Source organism: Dromiciops gliroides, chromosome 3 (assembly GCF_019393635.1).
Source record: "Dromiciops gliroides isolate mDroGli1 chromosome 3, mDroGli1.pri, whole genome shotgun sequence".
Lineage (NCBI taxonomy): Eukaryota > Metazoa > Chordata > Mammalia > Microbiotheria > Microbiotheriidae > Dromiciops > Dromiciops gliroides.
Genome location: NC_057863.1, coordinates 153,640,115 through 153,661,134, shown reverse-complemented (window position 1 = coordinate 153,661,134; position 21,020 = coordinate 153,640,115). Strand labels below are relative to the sequence as shown.

The following is a 21,020-nucleotide window of genomic DNA, read 5'->3' as shown; positions in this document are numbered from 1 at the left end:
TAGTACTGCACTCCTAATTCTGTAGCTTATAGTGTATTAGGAATAATTCATAGGGAAGTAATGGTTGAAATCACAAAAGTGGATGAGATAATCAAAGGAAGAAATATGGAGGGGAGAAAAGTGAAGAGTCCAAGGAAGAACCTTAAGGAATGCCTAAATTTAGGGAGCAGAAGTAAGAGAAGGAATTAGTAAAGGAGACCCCTGAAAAGTGGCAAAAGAGAAAAAAAGAAAGAAAATAGTGCAATCTTTTAGAAACTTAAAGGAGAGTTTCAGGGAGGCAGTAATGTCAGCTACTAGAGAAAGGTCAAATAGGCTAAAAGCATTGGATATTTCCATTAGAAAGAATATTGATAGCCTTTAAGAACATAATTTTAGGGGCAGCTAGGTGGCGCAGTGAATAGAGTACCGACCCTGGAGTCAGGAGTACCTGAGTTCAAATCCAGCCTCAGACACTTAACACTTACTAGCTGTGTGACCCTGGGCAAGTCACTTAACCCCAATTGCCTCACTAAACAAACAAAAAAACAACAACATAATTTTGGTAGATGGGTAGGGGTGGAAGTCAGATTGCAGAGGACAGAGTGGAATAGGTGATGAAAAGATTGAAAAGAAAAGGAATAAAGGATGCTTTTGAAAAGTTTGGCAAAGAAAAAAGAGTTTAATTGGACATTAGCTTGGGGGTATAGTACAGTATAGGAAAGGGATTTCAAGATAGAATAGACATGTATTTTATAGGCAGTGGAAGAGTGAGCTATAGAAGATGCAAGACAGAAGGAAACTGATGGAACCAGGGCCTAGAGTAGGTGGGAGAAGCGAGATTCAAAAGTTCATATTGAGTGATTAGCCTTGGAAAGAAGGAAGGATACCTCTTCCTCAGAGAGGAAAAGATAGATGAACATGCAGAAAAACGTTAAGATAGAGAGGATCAAAGTTAGGGAAGTTGATGTCATTGGGCCTTTATCTTCTCAGTAAAGTAGGAGATGAGGCCATCTGCTAAAAATGAGGGATTTGGTAAGGTTGTAGAGATAGAATGAGCTTAGATTTACATATTTTACCTTACTATAAATACTAGATGTTCCCAAAGTCCAAGTCTTCAAGTTTAAAAAGCTTAATGCTGCACTAAGACTTTGTTTAATTCAATTCGATATTCTTTTAATTTAAATTAAATTTTTTATTTAAAAATTACAGGCCAGATTTCATTTTGAAAACCATTTTTTTAAAAAATAGAGCTCTTAATTGGAAGAAGTATACTTAGTAGGAGATATCATAAATGTTTTGTGTTTGTTTCTTTTTATCAAAAATATGCTAAACATTTAATTTTGGTAAAAACTATGTAGTACAGGCTCTCTCAAAACACATTGGCCATAAGATTGTTGTGTGTTTTTTTAAAGCAAAGATGATCCAACTTGTTTAAAGACTCCAGCTGACTAACTTTTATTGGTCATACAGGCACCTGCATTAAGCTGCTAACGGAAAAAGTTGAAAAGACAGTCTCAAATCACAGAAATGTGAATAAACCAGTTGGTGGAATTAATGTTGCTGAGGCATTTGTCAAAAAAGAAGAATTACAAGAAGAATTAAAGGTGGAGTCCCCCCCTTTTTTACATAAACTTTCCTTTCTTTAACAGTTTTTATTTCTTCCAGACCATAAAAATTGGAGTTGGAAATCTGCCCACATGAGGCTATTAGCCTTAACAGAATCCTGATTCTCACTGTTCAGCCATTGTTTTGTACTGGGGGCAGGGAGGGGTCCCCCCGGTGGAGAATGGCTTTGTAACGATTGGAATAACGCCACCTGCTGGATACTTACTGTAGAAGAGTTCTGCCCATGAAGGGAAGGTCTTTGAGGGCAAGACCAGGAGTCAGGAAGTGACGCGGACTAGTGGGAGGAGGAAGGAAGAGACTGGTGCTCAGTCTCGGTCTCTTTCCTTTGGACTCTGGTGGAGAGCGGAGCTAGAAATGTGCTCTCCCTTTAATAGATAGGAATCTAGGCCTTTCTCTCTCTCTTTATCAAATTCTTGTTTTCCTTAATAAACGCTTAAAGGTCTAACTCTTGCTAAAGCTTATAATTTATTGGCGACCACTCATTAGATATTTTAGACAGACTAGCTAGAATTTTACCCCTTAACAGCTTCAAGAGGCCCAATGGAACGAATCTGATTTAAGGCTGTAGTCCTGAGATCCTTTAACTATATTAGGCAGAAAGGCAGACTTAAAAATCCAGGTGTTCACTTGGGGGTTGTCGTTTTATGTTGTTTTTTATTTCTGGTGATAAAGTGTGAATATGTTGTACTCTTGTGGACATAACTAATCTGCATCCCATATGCTCCAAGAATTGAATAAGATTTAGTCATTATCACTGTTTTGTTCACTAATTTTCATTTCATTAACTTTTATTTTCATGCCACCTTTCCTCCACTGAAGTGCTACTCCAATGTCTTATCTTAATAATTGGCATTCCTATAGCATTCCTATAGTTTTGCAAAGTGCTTTACATATTCTCTCTCATTGATCCTCTCAGAAGCTCTGGGAGCTAGGTGTTCTTATTATCCTCATTTTATAGATGAGGAAACTAAAACTAGAATTGGTTAAGATGAGTGAGAAAACTAAACCTGAAATTTGTCCAAGGTCACAGAGTGAGTAAGTGTCTGAGGCAGTCAGTTAATCAATGATTAAACATTTATTATTCACTTACTATGTGTCAGGTACAAAACTAAACCCTGGGGATACAAAAAGAGTCAAAAGGACAGTCCCTGCCCTCAACGAGTTTATAGTCTAACGGGCATGATTTAAACCCAAGTCTTCTGATTTGGAAGTGACCTAGGTTCTCACAAGTTTTGCCAGTGGAATGCAAAGTCTGGCAGAGTCCGTAAAACTGGAAAAGCTTTGAATGTGGACTTGACGAGAAACTGTGTGCCTGTGACTAGAGGACCGATTTAGCAAGATTCAGAGAGGCTCATCACCAGGTAGACTATAGCAGAGGTGTCAATCACGTGGCCATATTGCTGCCTGCAAGGAGTGCAGCCTGTGCCAGATTAGAATATAATTGGGAGGGGGCAGCTAGGTGGTGCAGTGGATAAAGCACTGGCCCTGGATTCAGGAGGACCTGAGTTCAGATCCAGTCTCAGACACTTACTAGCTGTGTGAACCTGGGCAAGTCATTTAACCCTCATTGCCCGAAAAAAAACAAACAAGAAAAGAAAATAATTAGGAAGTATTCAACAAAAGAAATATACAAGAGAACATAGATAATATTCATATGTGGTTTTCTTATTCAGTATATGGCCGACAGGGATTCTGTCCCTTCCCCCTCTATCTAGTTGACTTTGACACCACTGGATTAGAAAGTGAAGAATATTTTGGTGATAGTAACTCAGGTTTTTTACTGAATTGCTGGGAGCAAGATAGTCTGCACCTGTAGAGAGGGTACCCATGCTCACAGCCAACAGAATCGCAGATCCTTTCAGTATTTAAAACTGTTAACCATAAAATTAAGTATTTAAAACTGTTAACCAAAAAATTATAAGTGAATTTTATCATTCAGCACTCTGCTTTCCATATAAAAGTGAAACACTTTATTTAACAAAGTTAAATGGTATTTCATTTTCTCATTTAGTCAGAGAGTTAAAATCCAATGTTTCTTTTAGGTTCATCTTCCCAGGAACAGATTTTTTTCCTTTTCTTATCTCATTACTATAGAATTCTTTAATGATTAATTTTCTGGTTTTAAGTGACTATGGAGTGCCAAAGCCCATCATCTGAATGATTGCCTTCAATTTCACATCCTTCTGTTTATATATTTATATATGTATATATATACATACACACATACATACACATATGTTTTTATTAATACATTATTAGTTAACAGTAGTCCTCAGTAGCAGAGAATATACAATACATGTGTCTATTATGCCCTCTCCTCCAAAATAATTTTCTCAGACCCCAAACGGTCTCTGCCCCCCACCCCCACCCCCACCCCTTCCCGTGTGTAGCCTTAAAAAGGTGCCATTTTGAATGTCTTTCACCCAGATTCAGGATCTCAGTATCCTTCTCTGCTACCCTATCTTACTCATGCCACATATCCAAGTTTCCACTTAGGTGCTACAAGTGCCAAGTGGTGTCATTTTTTTCTCTCCCAACATCTCTCCCATGGATCTCCTTTTCAGAATTCACACTGCTACCTCCATAATTTGGGGCCTCATCATCTCTCACCAGGACTATTGCAGTAGACCTCCAGCTGGTCTCCCTGTCACAAGTCTCTCCCTGCTCCAATCTATCTTCTATTTAGCTGCCAAAACAATTTTCCTAAAGTGTAGATCTGCCTGTCACCCCCTGCTCAGTAAACTTCAGTGGCTCCCTATTGCCGCCAGACTCAAATATAAAGTCCCTCGTTTGACATTTAAACCTCTTCACAAACTTAACCCCTTCCTTCTTTCCTAATCTTTTTACCTTCTACTCTCCTTCACGCACTACAGTCTGCCCATTTCGGTCTTCTCATTGTTCCTCCAAAAGACACTCTGTGTGCCTTTGCTGATTCCCTCTGCCTGGAGTCCTCTCCCAACTTCCAACTCTTAAAATAAATCTTTGGCTTCCTTCAACTATAGTGAGCCCAAGTGCCACCTCCTCCAGGGGGTCTTTTTCTGGTCCTCTTCTCCACCCCTGCCCCTCCTGCCTCAGTTGCTAGTGTCATCCCTTCTGAGGCTACCTCTCATCTACTCTGTATTTATCTTAAATATTCCTCATCCCCCTGCATTCGGCTGTGTAACTTCTATGAGGATAGGGAATGGTTTTCTTTTTCTCTGTATCCCCTGTGCTTAGCACAGTTTTCTAGTACATAGTAAACACTTGATTGATTCTTACTGATATCCATCTAATTAGTTTTCATTCATTTGTCCAGTTGAGCCAATAGCTCCACTTTTAAAAGACTCGGTGGGGGGTTTTTTTGGCTTCCTGAGCAGATGCCATTCTAATTGGACTCACCTGCCTACAAGTTGGTAGGAATTTAGTTTTCTTTGGACATGTATAAAATTGGACACATATTAAAATTGGTTTGACTGAAGTCGTGGACTCAATGGAAACTTCCTGAAGTAATGGTAGGTAGAGAATGGAAATGGAATCAGAATGCTGTCATTATATTATTGGTAAAGCTCTCCTAAAATGACACTGTTCCTTCAAAATAAAACAATCTTTTCTGTTTATTTTAGTGTGCAGATGTTGATGATGATGACTGGGATGTATCATCCTTGGAGGAGGAAAAATCTTTGAAAAAAAATATTGGAAAAAAACCAAGTGGGACTGCACTTATAAAGATTGAATCCAATACCACTCATGTTACAAGTGCCTGGGGTGCATATACACCCAAAGTGCCCAAAGCAGAAGGTCAGCTGTATCAATAATGTTGTTTAAATATGATAAAAATTCTGATTATGTCTTAAAAACAAAGATTATTCAGATCATTAAAATCAGAATCCATAAATCAATTAAGAAAATACACTAGAAAATTAGAAGTGATAACTTTCTCAATTTTTTAAACTGAATGTTGAATATAGTCAAGATATCAGTTATCCCTTGTCAAATGGATTTAAATTTTGATGTATACTCTCCTTTTTAATTTTAATGTTACGCTACTCTTTGCAAAAGAACTAGGAGTTCAGAAAAATACAAGATTCAGATATGTTATGAGACATAGTCTACTTCTATATAGGCTTCCTTCATATAGATGCTGGCATTTACCTTTGTGGATTGAGGGAGGAGCACTCAAAGCAATGTCACTGCCTTTTCCTCTTGTGTAAGCTGTCCTGGACCAGGGATCAAGGCGTTTTAGGGACTCAGGAGGTCTGATCTTTTCCTGACACTAACTCCTTCACTCTACTATGTAAAGTCGTTGGAGTCTTCTTTGCATTGAACTCATTGATGCTTGCCTTCTTTCATTGTACAGATTGTATTTATCAAACCACAAGGCCAGTTCTCCCTCCACCCTGACTTTTGCAGGGCTCTCAGGCTAATCTCTCAACTTTTAATGACCAAAAATCCCTGAGACTACTACCTGAATCTATTAAACAGGTTTAGGGAAGAGCAGTCTTGGTTAGACAGCTGCTTTTTCTTTCCTGATGGTCTCTAAAGCATCCCTTTCCCCTTACATTTAACCTATAGCCTGGATTTTGCAAATCTAGTTTTATTTTTCTAATATTTTAATGTGCATTAGCTATCATTTGACTATAGATTTGAGAATATTTTGCATATTTATTGGAACACTTGAAATGCTTATTGATGACAATGATGATTTTTATCATGTTATATTTTCATCTGTAGGCTAGCCAATTTGGCTGCTGTTGAAAATAATTTTTGTTTTCTTCTTAGAATTTTCCCCTTAGCTGAAAAAGTTAAGTGGAAGCATGTTATTCATCCCTGCAGTGTTTCCTGCCCACCTCCATTGCTCCAATTCCCATAATGTGGAGAATTACTCTAAGATGAAATATGATAACTTAGAAAAATCCCCTCTCAAACAGTAATTTATTTGTCAGCCCTGATACTTATTCTTAACCATTCACAATTATGGAATCCTGGAGTAGGAACGTAGAAGTATCTGCCTGCATTATCTTCTTGCCATCTCTTTTGACAGAGGGAATATGTATATGTATAAGATGCAATTCCATTTCAAAATTCGGGTCATTTGAAACCTTTGCAGGTAGTTTAAAAAAAAAAAACACTCCAAAATAAATATCCTTGGGTTCAGCGTAAATTCAGCCGCTGAAATAATTTTCACTTCATTTTTTCTGGAGTCAGAATAGAAAACTGTGGCTTTTTACTAGTGTTTATTGAATTATCTTCTTTATCTTTGATCTTTTTATCAACAGGCCTTCAAGAAGTTGATACAAGTACATTAAAAAGCAGCTTAGTAACTGTAACTGACTGGAGTGACTCTTCTGATCTATAACTACCAAACCTTGTCAGATGTGACTCCCTGGTGCCAATACCGATTTCAGTAATCTGCCCACATGGTTTTAACTCTCATGCCTTATCTCGTATTTCTCACAGTAACAAGGAAGCTTATTCAGAGAACAAAGGTATATTTAATGGCATTTAAGTATTTATTGAAAAACCAACTCATTAAGCCAACAGTATTTTGAAGCATAAGAGTGTTTAAAAAAAGATATTTGCTGCTTAAAAAAAAAAACTTGTCAATTAATGCATAAAACATTTTTGTTCTTCAGAATGGTACTCGAATATTAGCATATTTTTTTCAAATAATTTTTCAAAGCCAGTTTTTAAACACATTTTACCCTCACAGGGTTTTGTTGTTGAAAGTAATGACATTTTCATATTGTAATTTAAATTCTTACATAATTTGTGTCTGATTGTGTTAAATTTTACAATTCTGTTTGTATTAATCTTTTAAACAAAATAGCAGAAGTAATGCATAATTAAAATATGACTGTTTATTTTAATATACAGTTAATTCTGAAATTACCAAAATATAGATATACATGTATATATGTTCATAGGCCTGAGTTACTTTCAGCTGAAGAATTGTAACCAGAACCATCAGTGTATGCAGCATTGAGACACTTTAAGCATGTTTACAATGAGTACATTCATTTTAACATATACTGAAATACTGTTTCTGCATCATAGTACCTACCTTGGATATATTGTGAGTAAAATATAACTTTTTAAATGGCTAATTAAGTTGCCTAATAATGTTAGAAAAGACAGAGTCATTACTAAATTCATTTGTATATTTGTGGTTATTTACTTTTTACTTTTTATATTTTTATTTTAATAGCAAGTCTGTATTATAAAATACCTAACTTCAACAAATTAAGTTGTATTCTTGCCAATATGACACTTGTCAGAGGCCAGGAAATTCATATAAATTGTTTTTGCATTTTTTATACACTCAAAAAAAGCATTTTTAAAGATACTTTCTGTACTTTGAAACAAAGAGACATTTCCACTAAATGGCTATGTTGAGGTTTTGATTTTATTTTCTTTTTAATTGTAAACCTCTCAAGTAAAATCCTACATTGTACCATTGTGACTGGACCTGAGTTATTACAGATGTAGCTAAACTACTTTAGAGATGAATTTTTTTTTCTGATTCAAACTGTTTTTATTTCAGAATTCAGTAAAGGAGATGCTCAATTGTCATACATGATGTTAGAATTGCAATCAGGAGTTATCCTTATAGCTTCCTGTAGAGTCTTATTTATTGCTCATCCCCATGTCCATTTAAGAAATTTCCTCTGATTTTACATAGTAGACATATTATACTGGTGTACTTCAACTTACATGATAATGTGTTCTAGAAAAGTCATAAATTACAGAAACTGAATAAAGCTTCCATTTACTAGACAGAGATAAGCTACTAACAGCATGCCTAACCTAAAATCTTTAGCTACTGCCATGCCATATCCCCCTTCTGGTCTCTCTCCAGCCAACCTGGAGAGAATTAGGACTTCCATCCCTACTAACAAAGAAAAAGTAAGGGAATTTTGGTACACTGTTTTAAAAGGCTAATGACCTTTGCACTAGAGAAACTATTTAAAGAATCCTATAAGTAATTCTTGTACCAGGAGGGTACAATAGAAAGAACTCTGGATTTGAAATAGGAAGACCTAGATTTAAATATTGACTCTACCATATAATACCAATAGCAAGTGAGCTCAAATCACTTCAACTCTCTGTATCTCAGTTTCCAAATCTGTCGAACAAAAGTGTTGGACTCAGATCTCTTCCAGTTTTAAATCTATTATATGATCCCCATAACTTTTAACTTAGTAAATCTGAATTTCACATTTCATCCTTGGTTTGTTTAAAATTACTCAGGGACCTACTTTATAGGTTTTTATTTATGTATCTGGATGCATTAGGTACCTATTTTCTCCCTTTGTATACTCCCTTCTTTTGAGAATTCGGTCAGTGAATTTGGAGATTAATTAGGTTAGAATTAAAATGGTTTTGGCAGCGATTAGGGATTCTCACTTCCTCTCTTGCCATAGAGAACAATGTAAGCCATCCATCAATGTGGTACATAAAAAAAAAATGTGACTGACTGGCCATTAATGGATCACAACCACAGTTTATGAAGACCTGTGTTTTGACCCTTACAGTGGCATCAAAGGACATTTTTGGGGAGGACAAAATTGTTCTTCATGACCTCAACCTAAGAAATCCTCAACTTCTATTAGTAACCTATTTAAGTTACATGCAATCCTCTACTGGCTGTTATAAATTTATCTTAAATTTTCCTGATCTTTTAACTTTTGGATTTTGTCATCTCTTAGGAAAAATGAGTTCCATATTTTCAAGACTTCATCTGTAATTAAAGTAATTCCTTTTGCTTGCTTTTATTTATCTTTATTTATTTTTAAAATTTATTATCTTTATTTATCTTTGTACTTCAAGGAATTTTCTTAATTCTCTATTCTGGTGGACTCATCTGATATTTACCTGTCATAATAGAACCGTACAATTTCAGATCCCTTTCATGCCCATAGCCTAGGGCAGTAAGTTTAGAGTTTAGATTCTTTCCCCCTAAATCATTACTTTAGTTGCCCCCAGTAATGTTTCTCTAGCTTATTTCTCTTGATTTGCAAAGTTTTATGAGATTTTTTTCTGGGCTTGAGAGAGAGCTCATCACCTGAATATTAATAAATATTCACCTTGTACTCTTTTCTGCAGATCACATAAGAAAAAAAAATGTAGTTGGTTCACAAACTGATCTGAGGCTCTCTTGATAAAGAAATATTTCACCCAATCCCAAGCCAGCCAGTTTCTATAAAGCATCCTTTTAATTGGGGTCTTCTCCACTCATTTTTCTAAGTCTTTATTGATCTATTTGAAATATAATATTTTTCCTCTCCTCCATAGAAGTGCAATCATGTTGTGGTCATTTTCTGTATCAAATGATTCACAGATACCTCCTATACAAACTTCTGATTACTACTTGAAACTAAGTCTACTAGGTGGACCTGAATGTCCATTTACTGAATAATCATTTTGTTTTATTTAGAAATCTCACCTTCTTCACATCTTTCGTTAGTAATCTCCTATTCTGGCTCTTCAAAGTGTAAAGTCATGTGTTTCCATTTTAACAAGACCCAAGGCAGAGTTTCATTATATCCATATTTTGGTGAAGAAAGATACAAACCTAAATTTAGCCTTTAGAACCTTCATTGGGACTTAATAGATTGTTATCACCTACCCCCACAGCTAGGTGGTATAAGGCAGGGCTTCTTAAACTTTTTCCACTCACGACTCCTTTTTGCCCAAGAAATTTTTATGCGACCCTGGGGTATATGTGTTTATAAAATAGGTATACGTAACCTTTTACTATTGCCAAAATTTTCAAGGCTTCCCCCATATTCAGTTACACAGCCCCATATATGGGTCACTCCCCATAATTTAAGAAGCTTTGGTATAGGGGATCAAGCCCTGGACCTGGAATCAAGAAGACCTAAGTTCAAACCTAGGCTTAGACACTTAGTAGCTCTATGACCCTGGGCAAATCATTTAACCTCTGCCTGCCTCAGTTTCCTCATCTGTGTAATGAATGGGAATAATAATAATAACAACATCTACCTCTCAAGGTTGTTGTAAAGGTAAAATGAGGTAAGGGAAGGGGAGAAGTATTTATCTAGCACCTACTACATGCCAGGCACTCTGCTAAGTGATTCGCAAATATTCTCTCATTTGATCCTCACAACAACCTTGTGAGGTAGATGATAATATCTACTTGGCAAATATTAGTGGTGTATAAATGCTAGCTATTATTGTTATTATTTTACTGCAGTTGACCCCAAATGTTAAAACTGTACACCCTAGCAGAAAGTGTCTCTGGAAACTATGTAAGACTTAATTGTCAGTGGGATTTTGGTCAAGATCGTTTCCACTCCAACATCAGTGTTCCTTCTCAACTCTCCAAATCAGTGTCACTGTTTTGACAGGTGGTAAAATAAAAATGGCTTATAAAGCCACTAACTTCTACCCCACTTGACTTCAACAGTTTCAGAGACAAATTCTAATCTTCCCAATGGGTAATAAGCTTCAGTTTGGGTTCATCAAGCTCTTATTAAGCACTTACATCCAATTCACAGCAAGCCAAGACATCACCCTCTGGATGTCATTGGTCCTCTTCCAAAAGGAAGAAGGAACAGCAAACAACAATATTAAGCACTTACTGTTTTGGGGTGGGAGCCAGCTTCAAGTAGCTGAAGTTTTAGGTATATTTGGTTTTCTTTTTAAAATGAACAGAAAGTCATAGCATTCATCATTTGAGTCCCTTGGAAGGTTAACTTGAAATACTGTGGGATAAACTGTATTTGACAAAATATTCCCTAGTTTAGGTGTTTTATCAATCAATTAAAATACCTGGTAAGTAAACCTGTTTATTTTTTTATAAGAAAGCCGTAACAGAAAATGATTAGTACATAACTATGTAAGAAAATTTACATCCATAAAATCAATACATGCAACAATTCATATTTTAAAAATAGTTTGTGTTAATTACAGTGGAACCTTGATGGAAATCATTCTCTGAACAGTTCACATTTTAATGGCAAACTTGGATTTTTGATTCGGAGCAGTGCTGTTTAGACATAAGCATTTTTATCAAACTGTTTTGAAGAACTTGTGTTTTTAAAATCTCCTTCTCCACTATGGTACTTTGTCCGAGAAGACAAAACAGATGTGGCTCCATTGTATGCATATGCCATTCTGAAAGGCAAGAAAACAATTTTTCATATTATAACATAGATCTGGGCTATGTGGGCCATGAGGGGAGATAGTTATTTCCTTCTTCCTTCTATAAATAATTCAGATTAAATTTCCTTAGCATTTCTGTATAATACTGAAATCCAGCAAGCATTTGAGGAGATCTCATTGATGTTTATTGGCTTTTTTGCCTCTACTCCCCTCCACCCCCCAACTCCTTTAAGCACACATCATCCAATAGTCAAGAAGACACTAGAAATTTCTATCAACAATTTCTGTCTCTGTGTAAAAAAACGAGTTTTGGTCAGACCAAACTGATGGGTGTTACTTAACAGCCTTTCTGTCTGTTGTTTCCTTTAAATCCTAAGTAAGGCTTTTCCATCTTGATCTCGTCTTAGTTGAATTAAAAGGAGAAGGGTTTGCTGACATCTTGACTGGAGAATCTCTCTCACCAATTTTGTGGAAGGTGGAAGTGGGAAAGATTACTGGACCCCCCTGGGTAGAAATTTCACTGCCAGAACCTATCCTTGTAGGGGCATTTCTTCACGGTGTATTCACACTTAAGACTATTTTTGTATGTTAAAATATAGTAATCTTTATATCACTACTGTCTTTAAAGGTTTACATAGCACACAACTGAACTTACATAGTTTCAGGAGCACAGCCTTCAAATGAAGTTTCAAGTAACTGGTATGATTAACTGACAGTGCCCCCTGCCAAACAAATCTATGAAATCTATTACAATTCTGGCCTCCTTACATGTGACTTTTCAAAATTTGAATCTATAGAGTTTCTCTTTGAGAATTATATTAACTCTATACAATTTATTTTTCACACATGTAATTTAGAATTCTAGTATCACAGATTCAGAAGTATTGAAGGGCACTTGGGGGTCATCAAGCCCTCGTTTTCTTGATGATTAGAAATTGAGACCCAGGAAAGTTAAGAGATTTGGCTACAGTCACACACACACTGGTAGCAAATAGCAGAGCTGAGGTTATAACAATTTGGGACTTTTCAAATAGATCATTTTTGTCTCGATTTCTTACCTTGGTGTTTTGCTGTTGTCAGATATCGAGAAGCAAAATATAACACCACCAATTATGCAAAGTGAAGCTCCAGCCCATCCAATGAACAAAGCAGCTCCTAATTCATATCTGCCAAAAAGTGGGACATGAATTTTGAATTACTTATTTTGAAAGTAACTTGTATTTTAGATCTGAAACTCTGATGGTGAATTATTAAATGATGCTCTTCAAAAGAAGGTGAGTTGGAATAATTTATATGAGGCTTTATGGCATTTTCATTTTATTAGCAACGGTCATCACATTTTTTTCAAGGAGAGTGTCATGGGGTCTTATTTAAATCAGTTCAATTCAATAAACATTTATATTGGTATACAAAACCAAAACAGTCCCTGCCCTCAAGACACTTTCATTCTACTGTTGGGATACATGTACATAAATAAATACGAAATTACTTAAGAATGGGAGACAATAAGGGGCAGCTAGGTGGCACAGTGAATAAAGCACCGGCCCTGGATTCAGGAGTACCTGAGTTCAAATCCGGCCTCAGACACTTGACACATACTAGCTGTGTGACCCTGGGCAAATCACTTAACCTCCATTGCCCAGCAAAAAAATAAAATAAAAAAGGGAGACAATAGCCTACAACTGTGGGGATCTGGAAAGTCTTCCTCTTAAGTGATAACAACTGAGCTATGCTTGGAAGGAAGTGATTCTAAGATGTGGAGATGAGAAGGCATTTAGAAGATCACTTGGATGGAGGTTGAAGACATAAGATGCATACTGAAAACAGTTGACAGGTCACTTTGACTGGAAGAGAGTGTGAGAACAAGAGCAGTGTGAAACAGAACTAGAAAGGTAGGTGGGAGCCTCTGCTAGTGAGAGAAAAAAAGAAAGTGATGGACCAGTAAAGAAAAGAGAAAATATTAAGGGAAGTCTAATGGTCAGTTTCCATTTCATAACTTCCCAAGTCAGAATGAGAATAAAGAATCTTAGGGTGATAGGTGATGAGTACCAGACTTGGAGTCAGGGATCTTGGGGTTGAATCCTGGCCCCAGTATTTAGCTTTGTGCCTAGAAGCAAGTTAACTTGCTATGGCTATTTCCTTATCTGTAAAATGGTGGCCACCTCACAGGTTTGTTGGGAATAAAACCCTGTGTAAATCTTATTATTATTATTTTTATTATTATTTCATTATTTTGGTGAGGCAATTGGGGTTAAGTGACTTGCCTAGGGTCACACAGCTAGTAAGTTTTAAGTGTCTGAGGCCGGATTTGAACTCAGGTCCTCCTGACTTCAGGGCCGGTGCTCTATCCACTGTGCCACCTGGCTGCCCCTCTGTGTAAATCTTAAAGCCACATGACTGTTAGTTCATAAGATGAGAGATTTTCAGCTAAACAGTATCTTAGAGGACATATAGTCCAACCCTTTTCTTTTTTCACAGCTGGGGATGCTGATGTCCAAAGAGATTGAGGGACTTGTCCAAGGTGATGTGAGCAATAAGTAGCTGAGACAGGCTTTGAACCTAAGTCCTCTAACTCCAAACCCAGTGTTGTTTCCACTGTGCCACACCCTCTCCCATTTAATTATTACTGTTTCCCTCATCATACTTTGTTCCTTGAGAACAGATGCAGTTTTTTGCCTTGATTTGTATCCCCAGTGCTCAGCACTGTTCCAAGCACATGTTTTTGTTGTTGCTGTTGTTAAGTTGTATTTCAGTCATGCCTGACTCTTCATGATCCTATTTAGGGTTTTCTTGGCAAAGATGCCAGAGTGGTTTGTCATTTCCTTCTCCTGCTCATTTTATGTATGAGGAGACCAAGGCAAGCTGGGTGAAGTGACTTGCCCAGGGTAATACAGCTAGTAAGTGTCTGAGGCCAGATCTGACCTCAGGATGTTTATTGAATGACTGAAAAGGATGTTAGCTATTATAAAGCTCAGTGACCCTTCTGATGTATCTCTGTAACATCTCTGATGATGCTTAATAAATGTTTGTGGAATTGAAGAGGTTATGAGTGCTGCTTTTACCAAAAAAAAAAAAAAAAAAGGGACCAAGAATATATGAACAACCACCAACCTATATACCTGCTTTGTCATCTCTATAAAATTTTGATGAGAACATGTATAGAAGGGAACCTTGATGAAATGTGAAAAGGGAATAGGCCATAATTTAGAATTTTATATAATTAATCACATATAGACATTCATGCAACTAACAGATGTTGAGAATTTAAAGATACCACTTTTCTAATTCACTGATTACAAGAAAGCATTTGACTCAATAGACTAAAATACATCCTTGGAGTCTCTCTATCATAGAATGAACCTCATTTGTCTGACTTGGTTCAAAGAAGGAAGAATATATAAATAGGGGAGGAGGGGGGTAAGGGAAAAAAGTGGGAGAGTGGAGTGTGATGACAAAGTAGATTAAGGAAGGAAGGCAGTAGTCAGAAGCAAAACAGAATTGAGGATGGAATAGAACAAAATAAAGAGAAGGATGTGAAAAAATAATGGATTTTGGGGTGCCCATAGGGCCCCCCCCCAAGGGGATTATATTAAGACTGAATGGATTGACTTTGCTGATTGACTCACTTGGAGTTAACTTGATTGGAACCACACCTACCTGAAGGCCTGACCCTCAGGGGGTGTGTTCTCTGAACTCTGACCTTGGCACATTCTGCTCATGGACTGCCTTCAAGTCCAGCGAACCAATGGATTGGGGGTAATGCTGGCCAATTAGCTTGGAGCGGTGTGTAGGGACCACCTCTCAGCTGGACCTGCGGGAAGCTTCTGCTTAAAGAGGCAGAGGGACTTCCTTTTTGGCCGGAGACTCATAAGTGGCAGAGCCTTTTTCTCTCTCCTCCTCTATCCTAGCTAGACTTTCCTAACTTTCTGAGCCATGTGCTATCTCTTTATACTAATATCTAATATATTTTAATAAATGCTTAATGCCTCAAAACTGGTACTAAAGCTTCTAATTTATAAGTTGCAATGTATTAGAAGCCCCAGCTAATTTTCCCCAAACTTGGGATAGAAATAAGGTAACCATATTTAATTTTACGTGCCACAAGGATAAATAGAAGAGAATAGGATGGAAAGAAATACAGTTAATAATCATAACTATGAATGTGAATGGAGTGAATTCACCCAACAGAAGAGGAAAGCAGAATGAATTAGTAACTAGAATGTAACAATATGTTGTTTAGAACAGACATACTTGAAATAGACACACATAGAGTTAAAATAAGAATATTATGTTTCATCTGACAAAAAGGCAGAGATAGCAATCATGAGCTCAGACAAAACAAAATAGACCTAATTAAAAGAGATAATAAACAATATACCTAATTAAAAGAGATAATCAGGGAAACTACAAAACTACATCTTGCTTTTAAAAGGTACCATAGAAAAATAATATCAGTACTAACACATGCACCAAATGGCACAGTATCCAAATTCTGGAAGGAAAGGTTAAATGAATTATAGGAAGAAATAGATAGTAAAACTGTACTAGTGGGGGACTTCAATTTACCTTTCTCAGAATTAGATATATGTATCAATAAAAAAGGAGACAAATGGAATTTAAGAAAAGTTAGATATGACAGACCTCTAAATAATATTTAATTTCTCAGCTGTGCATGGCACCTTCACAAAAATTGACCATGTATTAGGCCATAAAAACCTCACAAACAAGTGCAGAAAAACAAACATTAAATGTATCCTTTTCAGACCATAATGTTATAAGTATATTCATAGAATAAAAATGAAAAATAAACCCTGGATATGATGGATTTACAAGCAAATTCTACCAAACATTTAAAGAAGAATTAATTCTATTATGTAAATTGTTTAAGAAAACAGGCAAGGAGTCTAACCAGATTCCTCCTATAATATATACATGGTTTTGATACTTAAACTAGGGAGAGCAAAACAGAAAACTATAGACCAATTTCCCTAATGGGTATTGATGCAGAAATTTTAAGTAAAATACTAGCAAGGAAATTATAAGAATAAGTAACAAAGATCATATACTATCACCAGATTGGATTTATACCAAAACAGTTGGTTTCATATTAGAAAAACTGTAAGCATAATTGAAAACATCAAAAACAAAAAATCATGATTATATCAATAGATGCAGGCAAAGCTTTTGATAAAATATGACACCATTTCCTGTGTTAAAAAACACTAGAGGGGCAGCTAGGTGGCACAGTGGATAGAGCACTGGCCCTGGAGTCAGGAGAACCTGGGTTCAAGTCCGGCTTCAGACACTTGACACTTACTAGCTGTGTGACCTTGGGCAAGTCACTTAACCCCAATTGCCTCACCAAAAACAAAACAAAACACTAGAAAGTATAGGAATAAGTGGAGCATTTCCAAAAAAAAAAGTTAAGTAGTATCTACCTAAAACCAAGAGCAAGTGTTATCTATAATAGGGATAAACTAGAAGCAAGGATATCCATTATCATCATTATTATTCTAAAAATGCCAATAAGACAAGAAAAAGAAATCAAAGGAATAAGAATAGGCAACAAGGAACCAAAACTATCTCTTTGTGCAGATGAAATGTTGATATATGTAAAAAATGCTAGAGAATCAGCTGAAGAACTAGTTGAAACAATTAACTTTAGTAAAGTTGCAATATATAAAATAAAGTCACACAAATCATCATTTCTTTTTATTACCAATAAAACCCAGCAGGAAGCTACTGAAAGAGATATTCCATTTAATATAAATGTAGAGAATATAAAAGATTCAGGAGTCTACCTGCAAAGACATACCCAGAAACTATATTAACATAATTACAAAACACTTTTCTCATAAAGGCATTTAACAATTGGAGAAATTTTAATTGCTCATGTATGGGCTAAACCAATATAAAAAAAAATGTGAAGGAAAGCAGCCTCACAGTACAAGATCTTAAAATATATCCCAAAGTGATAATCATCAAAACAGTCTGGTATTAGATAAAAAAACAGAATGGTTAACCAATGAAATAGATTTGGTACATAATATTCTGAAATAAATGACCATAGTCACTTAGTGTTTGATAAACCCAAAGATCTAAGCTAAATTGCTGTGGAAACTGGAAAGCAGTCTAGTAGAAACCAGGCATAGAAAAACATCTCATACTGTATACCAAAGTAAGCTCAAAATGCATACATGATTTAAACATGAAGGCTGATATCACAAACAATTAAGGGATTATGAAACATATTGCCTTTTATATCTATGGATAAGAGAAGAATTCATTATAAAAAAAAGAGAGAGGATCACAGGATATAAAATGGATGATTTTTATTACATTAAGTTAAAAAGTTTTCACACAAACCAAACCAATGCAGCCAAGATTAGAAGGCAAGTAGAAAACTGGGGAGGGGGTAGATTTTACTGAAAGTTTCTTTGATAAAGGCTTCATTTCTCAAATATATAGGAAACAGAGTCAAATTTCTAAGAATATGTTTCATTCCCCAATTGATAAGTGGTCAAAGGATATGAACAGGCAGTTTTCAGAAGACATCAAAGCTATCTATAGTCATATGAAAAATGCTCTAAATTACAAATAGAGAAATGCAGATTAAAACAGTTCTGAAGTACTAATTCGCACCCATCAGACTGGCTAACATGATAGAAAAGGAAAATAACATGCTGGAAGGGATGTGAAGAAAATAGGCATGTTATGGAACAACAGTTGTGAAACAACCCAACCATTCTGGAAAGCAATTTGGTACTATGCCCAGAGGTATAAAATTGTGCATATCCTTTGGCCCAGCAATATTGCTACTAGGTCTATACTCCAATGAGACTGAAGACAAAGGAAGAGGACCTATGTGTGCAAAATTATTTATAGCAGCTCTTTTTGTGGTGGCAAAGAACTGGAAACTAAGGGGATGCCTGTTAAGTGGGGAATGGCTGAATATATTATTATTGCATGTGATTGTCATAGAGTTCTATTGTTCTATAAAAAAAGAGAAAGGGAATAGTTTCAGAAAATCCTAGGAATCCTATGAGCTGATGAAACATGAAGTGAACAAAACGAGAACAGCAGTATTACAATAATCAACCACGAAAGACTTAGCTACTCTGATCAATACAGTGATCCATGACAATTCCAAAGGACCCATGATAAAAATGTTGTTCACCCTCCAGAGAGAACTGAAGAATTCTGAATGCAGATTGAAGGATAATTTTTTTCACTTTATTTTTCTTACTTTTTTTTTCAGTGTGGCTAATGTAAAAATGTGTTTTGCATGACTTCATATGTATAATAAGTATTATATGTCTTGTTTTCTCAATGGGTGGGGTGATGAGTGGAGGGAGGATGAGAATTTGGAACTGAAAATAAAAGTAAATAATTTATTTAAAACAGAGGAAATAGAATTCAAGAGAAATGTTAGTGTTATAAGCTGCAGAAATCAAGAAGGAAAAAGACTAAAAAATGGTGATTAAACTTGGCAATTAAGAGTTCATTAGTGGGCCAGCTAGGTGGTACAGTGGATAGAGCACTGGCCCTGGAATCAGGAGGACCTGAGTTCAAATCCAGCCTCAAGCACTTAACACTTACTAGCTGTGTGACTCTGGGCAAGACACTTAACCCCAATTGCCTCCAGTGTCGTCTGGAACTAAGCTCACAGACTGGTGAGAGGGCTGAACCCTGGGCAGGGGGGAGACTACGGGGGTCTATGCTGGTGCTGAGGCAGAACTTGGATTTTTCACCCCTGCTGAGAACCAGGAGGTAGGCTTGAGTAGCAGTGGCCCAGGTTGGGGAGGGGCACAGGCTCATCAGAGCTAACAACCACAACACACAAAGCTGGTTGATTAACAAGTTGGTCTGGGGTCATCTACAGACCAGGGAACAGGCCAGGACCAGGGAACAGGCCAGGTAAGGGAAGAACCTGATCCTCCTTAAATGATACCACCTGGGACTTCTTAAGCTTGGGATACTGCAGCCTGGAAACAGTGCCCCACTCTAAGGAGCTAAAAGTCAAGTAAAAGAAAGGCAAGATGAGCAGACAGAGAAAGGTAAGGACCATGGAAAGTATCTTCAGTAACAAGGAAGATCAAGGTGCACCCTCAGAGGAAGATGTCAACATCAGGGCCCCTATATCTAAAGCTTCCAAGAAAAATATGAATTGGTCTCAGGATATGAGAAAAAAGTCAACAGTTTGAAAAGCCAAATGGAAAAGGAGGTACAAAAGCTCTCTGATGAAAATAATTGCCTAAGAATTAGGATGGAACAAATGGAAGCCAGTGACTTTATGAGAAACCAAGACATAATAAAGCAAATCCAAATGAATAAAAAAATAGAGGGCAATATGACATATCTTCTGGGAAAAACTGCTGATCTGGAAAATAGGTCCAGGAGAGATCATTTGAAAATTATTGGTGTACCTGAAAACCATGATCAAGGAAAGAGCTTAGACACCATCTTCCAAGATATTCTCAGGGAAAATTGCCCTGAAATTCTAGAAGAAGCTAAAATAGAAATTGAAAGAATCCACCGATCACCTCCAGAAAGAGATCCCAAAAGGAAAATTCCTGGGAATATTATAGTCAAATTCCAGAGCTCTCAGGTCAAGGATAGCACAAGATCTAGCAGCTTCTACATTAAAGGACCGGAGGGCACGGTATATGATATTCCAGAGGGCATTGTGGTGGAATGGTCTTGTGCTATAGGAAATGACAAACAGGATGGTCCCAGAAAAACCTGGAAAGATTCATGAACTGATGTACAGTGAAGTGAGCAGAGCTGGGAGGACATTGTGCATAGTGACAGCAGTATTGTTCAATGAGCAATTGCAAATGACTTAACTACTCTCAGCAATGCAATGATCCAAGACAATCCCAAGGAACTAATGAGGAAGCTTACTATCCACCCCCATAGAAAGAACTGATACAAAGAACACTTGTAGATTGTACATATATAACCTGGCTGTGATTTTGTGGAGGGGGGAGGAAAGGGAGGGAGGGAGAAAAATTTGGAACTCTAAATTTTATGAAAATGAATGTTGAAAACTTCCCTTACATGTAACTGGAAAAAATAAAATAAATGTTTGTTGCTAAAAGAAAAAAATTAAAAATAAATAAATAAAAAAGTTCATTAGTGGGGCAGCTAGGTGGCACAGTGGATAGAGCACCGGCCCTGGAATCAGGAGGACCTGAGTTCAAATCCGGCCTCAGACACTTAACACTCACTAGCTGTGTGACCCTGAGCAAGTCACTTAACCCCAGTTGCCACACACACACACACACACACACACACACACACACAAAAGG

At 36.7% G+C, this 21,020-nt stretch overlaps 2 protein-coding genes across 5 annotated transcripts in view; one reads left to right on the top strand and one right to left on the bottom strand.

Moving 5' to 3' along the window:
- DZIP1 (DAZ interacting zinc finger protein 1) overlaps positions 1-7,441 on the top strand; it is a 96,117-nt gene extending 88,676 nt beyond the window's left edge. For all 3 annotated transcript variants that reach the window (XM_043998681.1, XM_043998680.1, XM_043998678.1), the window contains 3 exons: positions 1,450-1,583; positions 5,208-5,382; positions 6,861-7,441. In XM_043998681.1, the coding sequence (XP_043854616.1) occupies positions 1,450-1,583; positions 5,208-5,382; positions 6,861-6,940 (389 nt within the window). In that variant the 3' untranslated portion in view covers positions 6,941-7,441. The remainder of the gene's footprint in view (positions 1-1,449; positions 1,584-5,207; positions 5,383-6,860) is intronic.
- Positions 7,442-10,646: 3,205 nt separating this feature from the next.
- The window catches only part of CLDN10 (claudin 10), a 125,811-nt gene continuing 115,437 nt past the window's right edge, over positions 10,647-21,020 (bottom strand). For both annotated transcript variants that reach the window (XM_043995923.1, XM_043995922.1), the window contains exons 4-5: positions 12,768-12,875; positions 10,647-11,721 (exon numbers count right to left, since the gene is read on the bottom strand). In XM_043995923.1, coding sequence (XP_043851858.1) covers positions 11,598-11,721; positions 12,768-12,875 — 232 coding nt within the window. In that variant the 3' untranslated portion in view covers positions 10,647-11,597. The remainder of the gene's footprint in view (positions 11,722-12,767; positions 12,876-21,020) is intronic.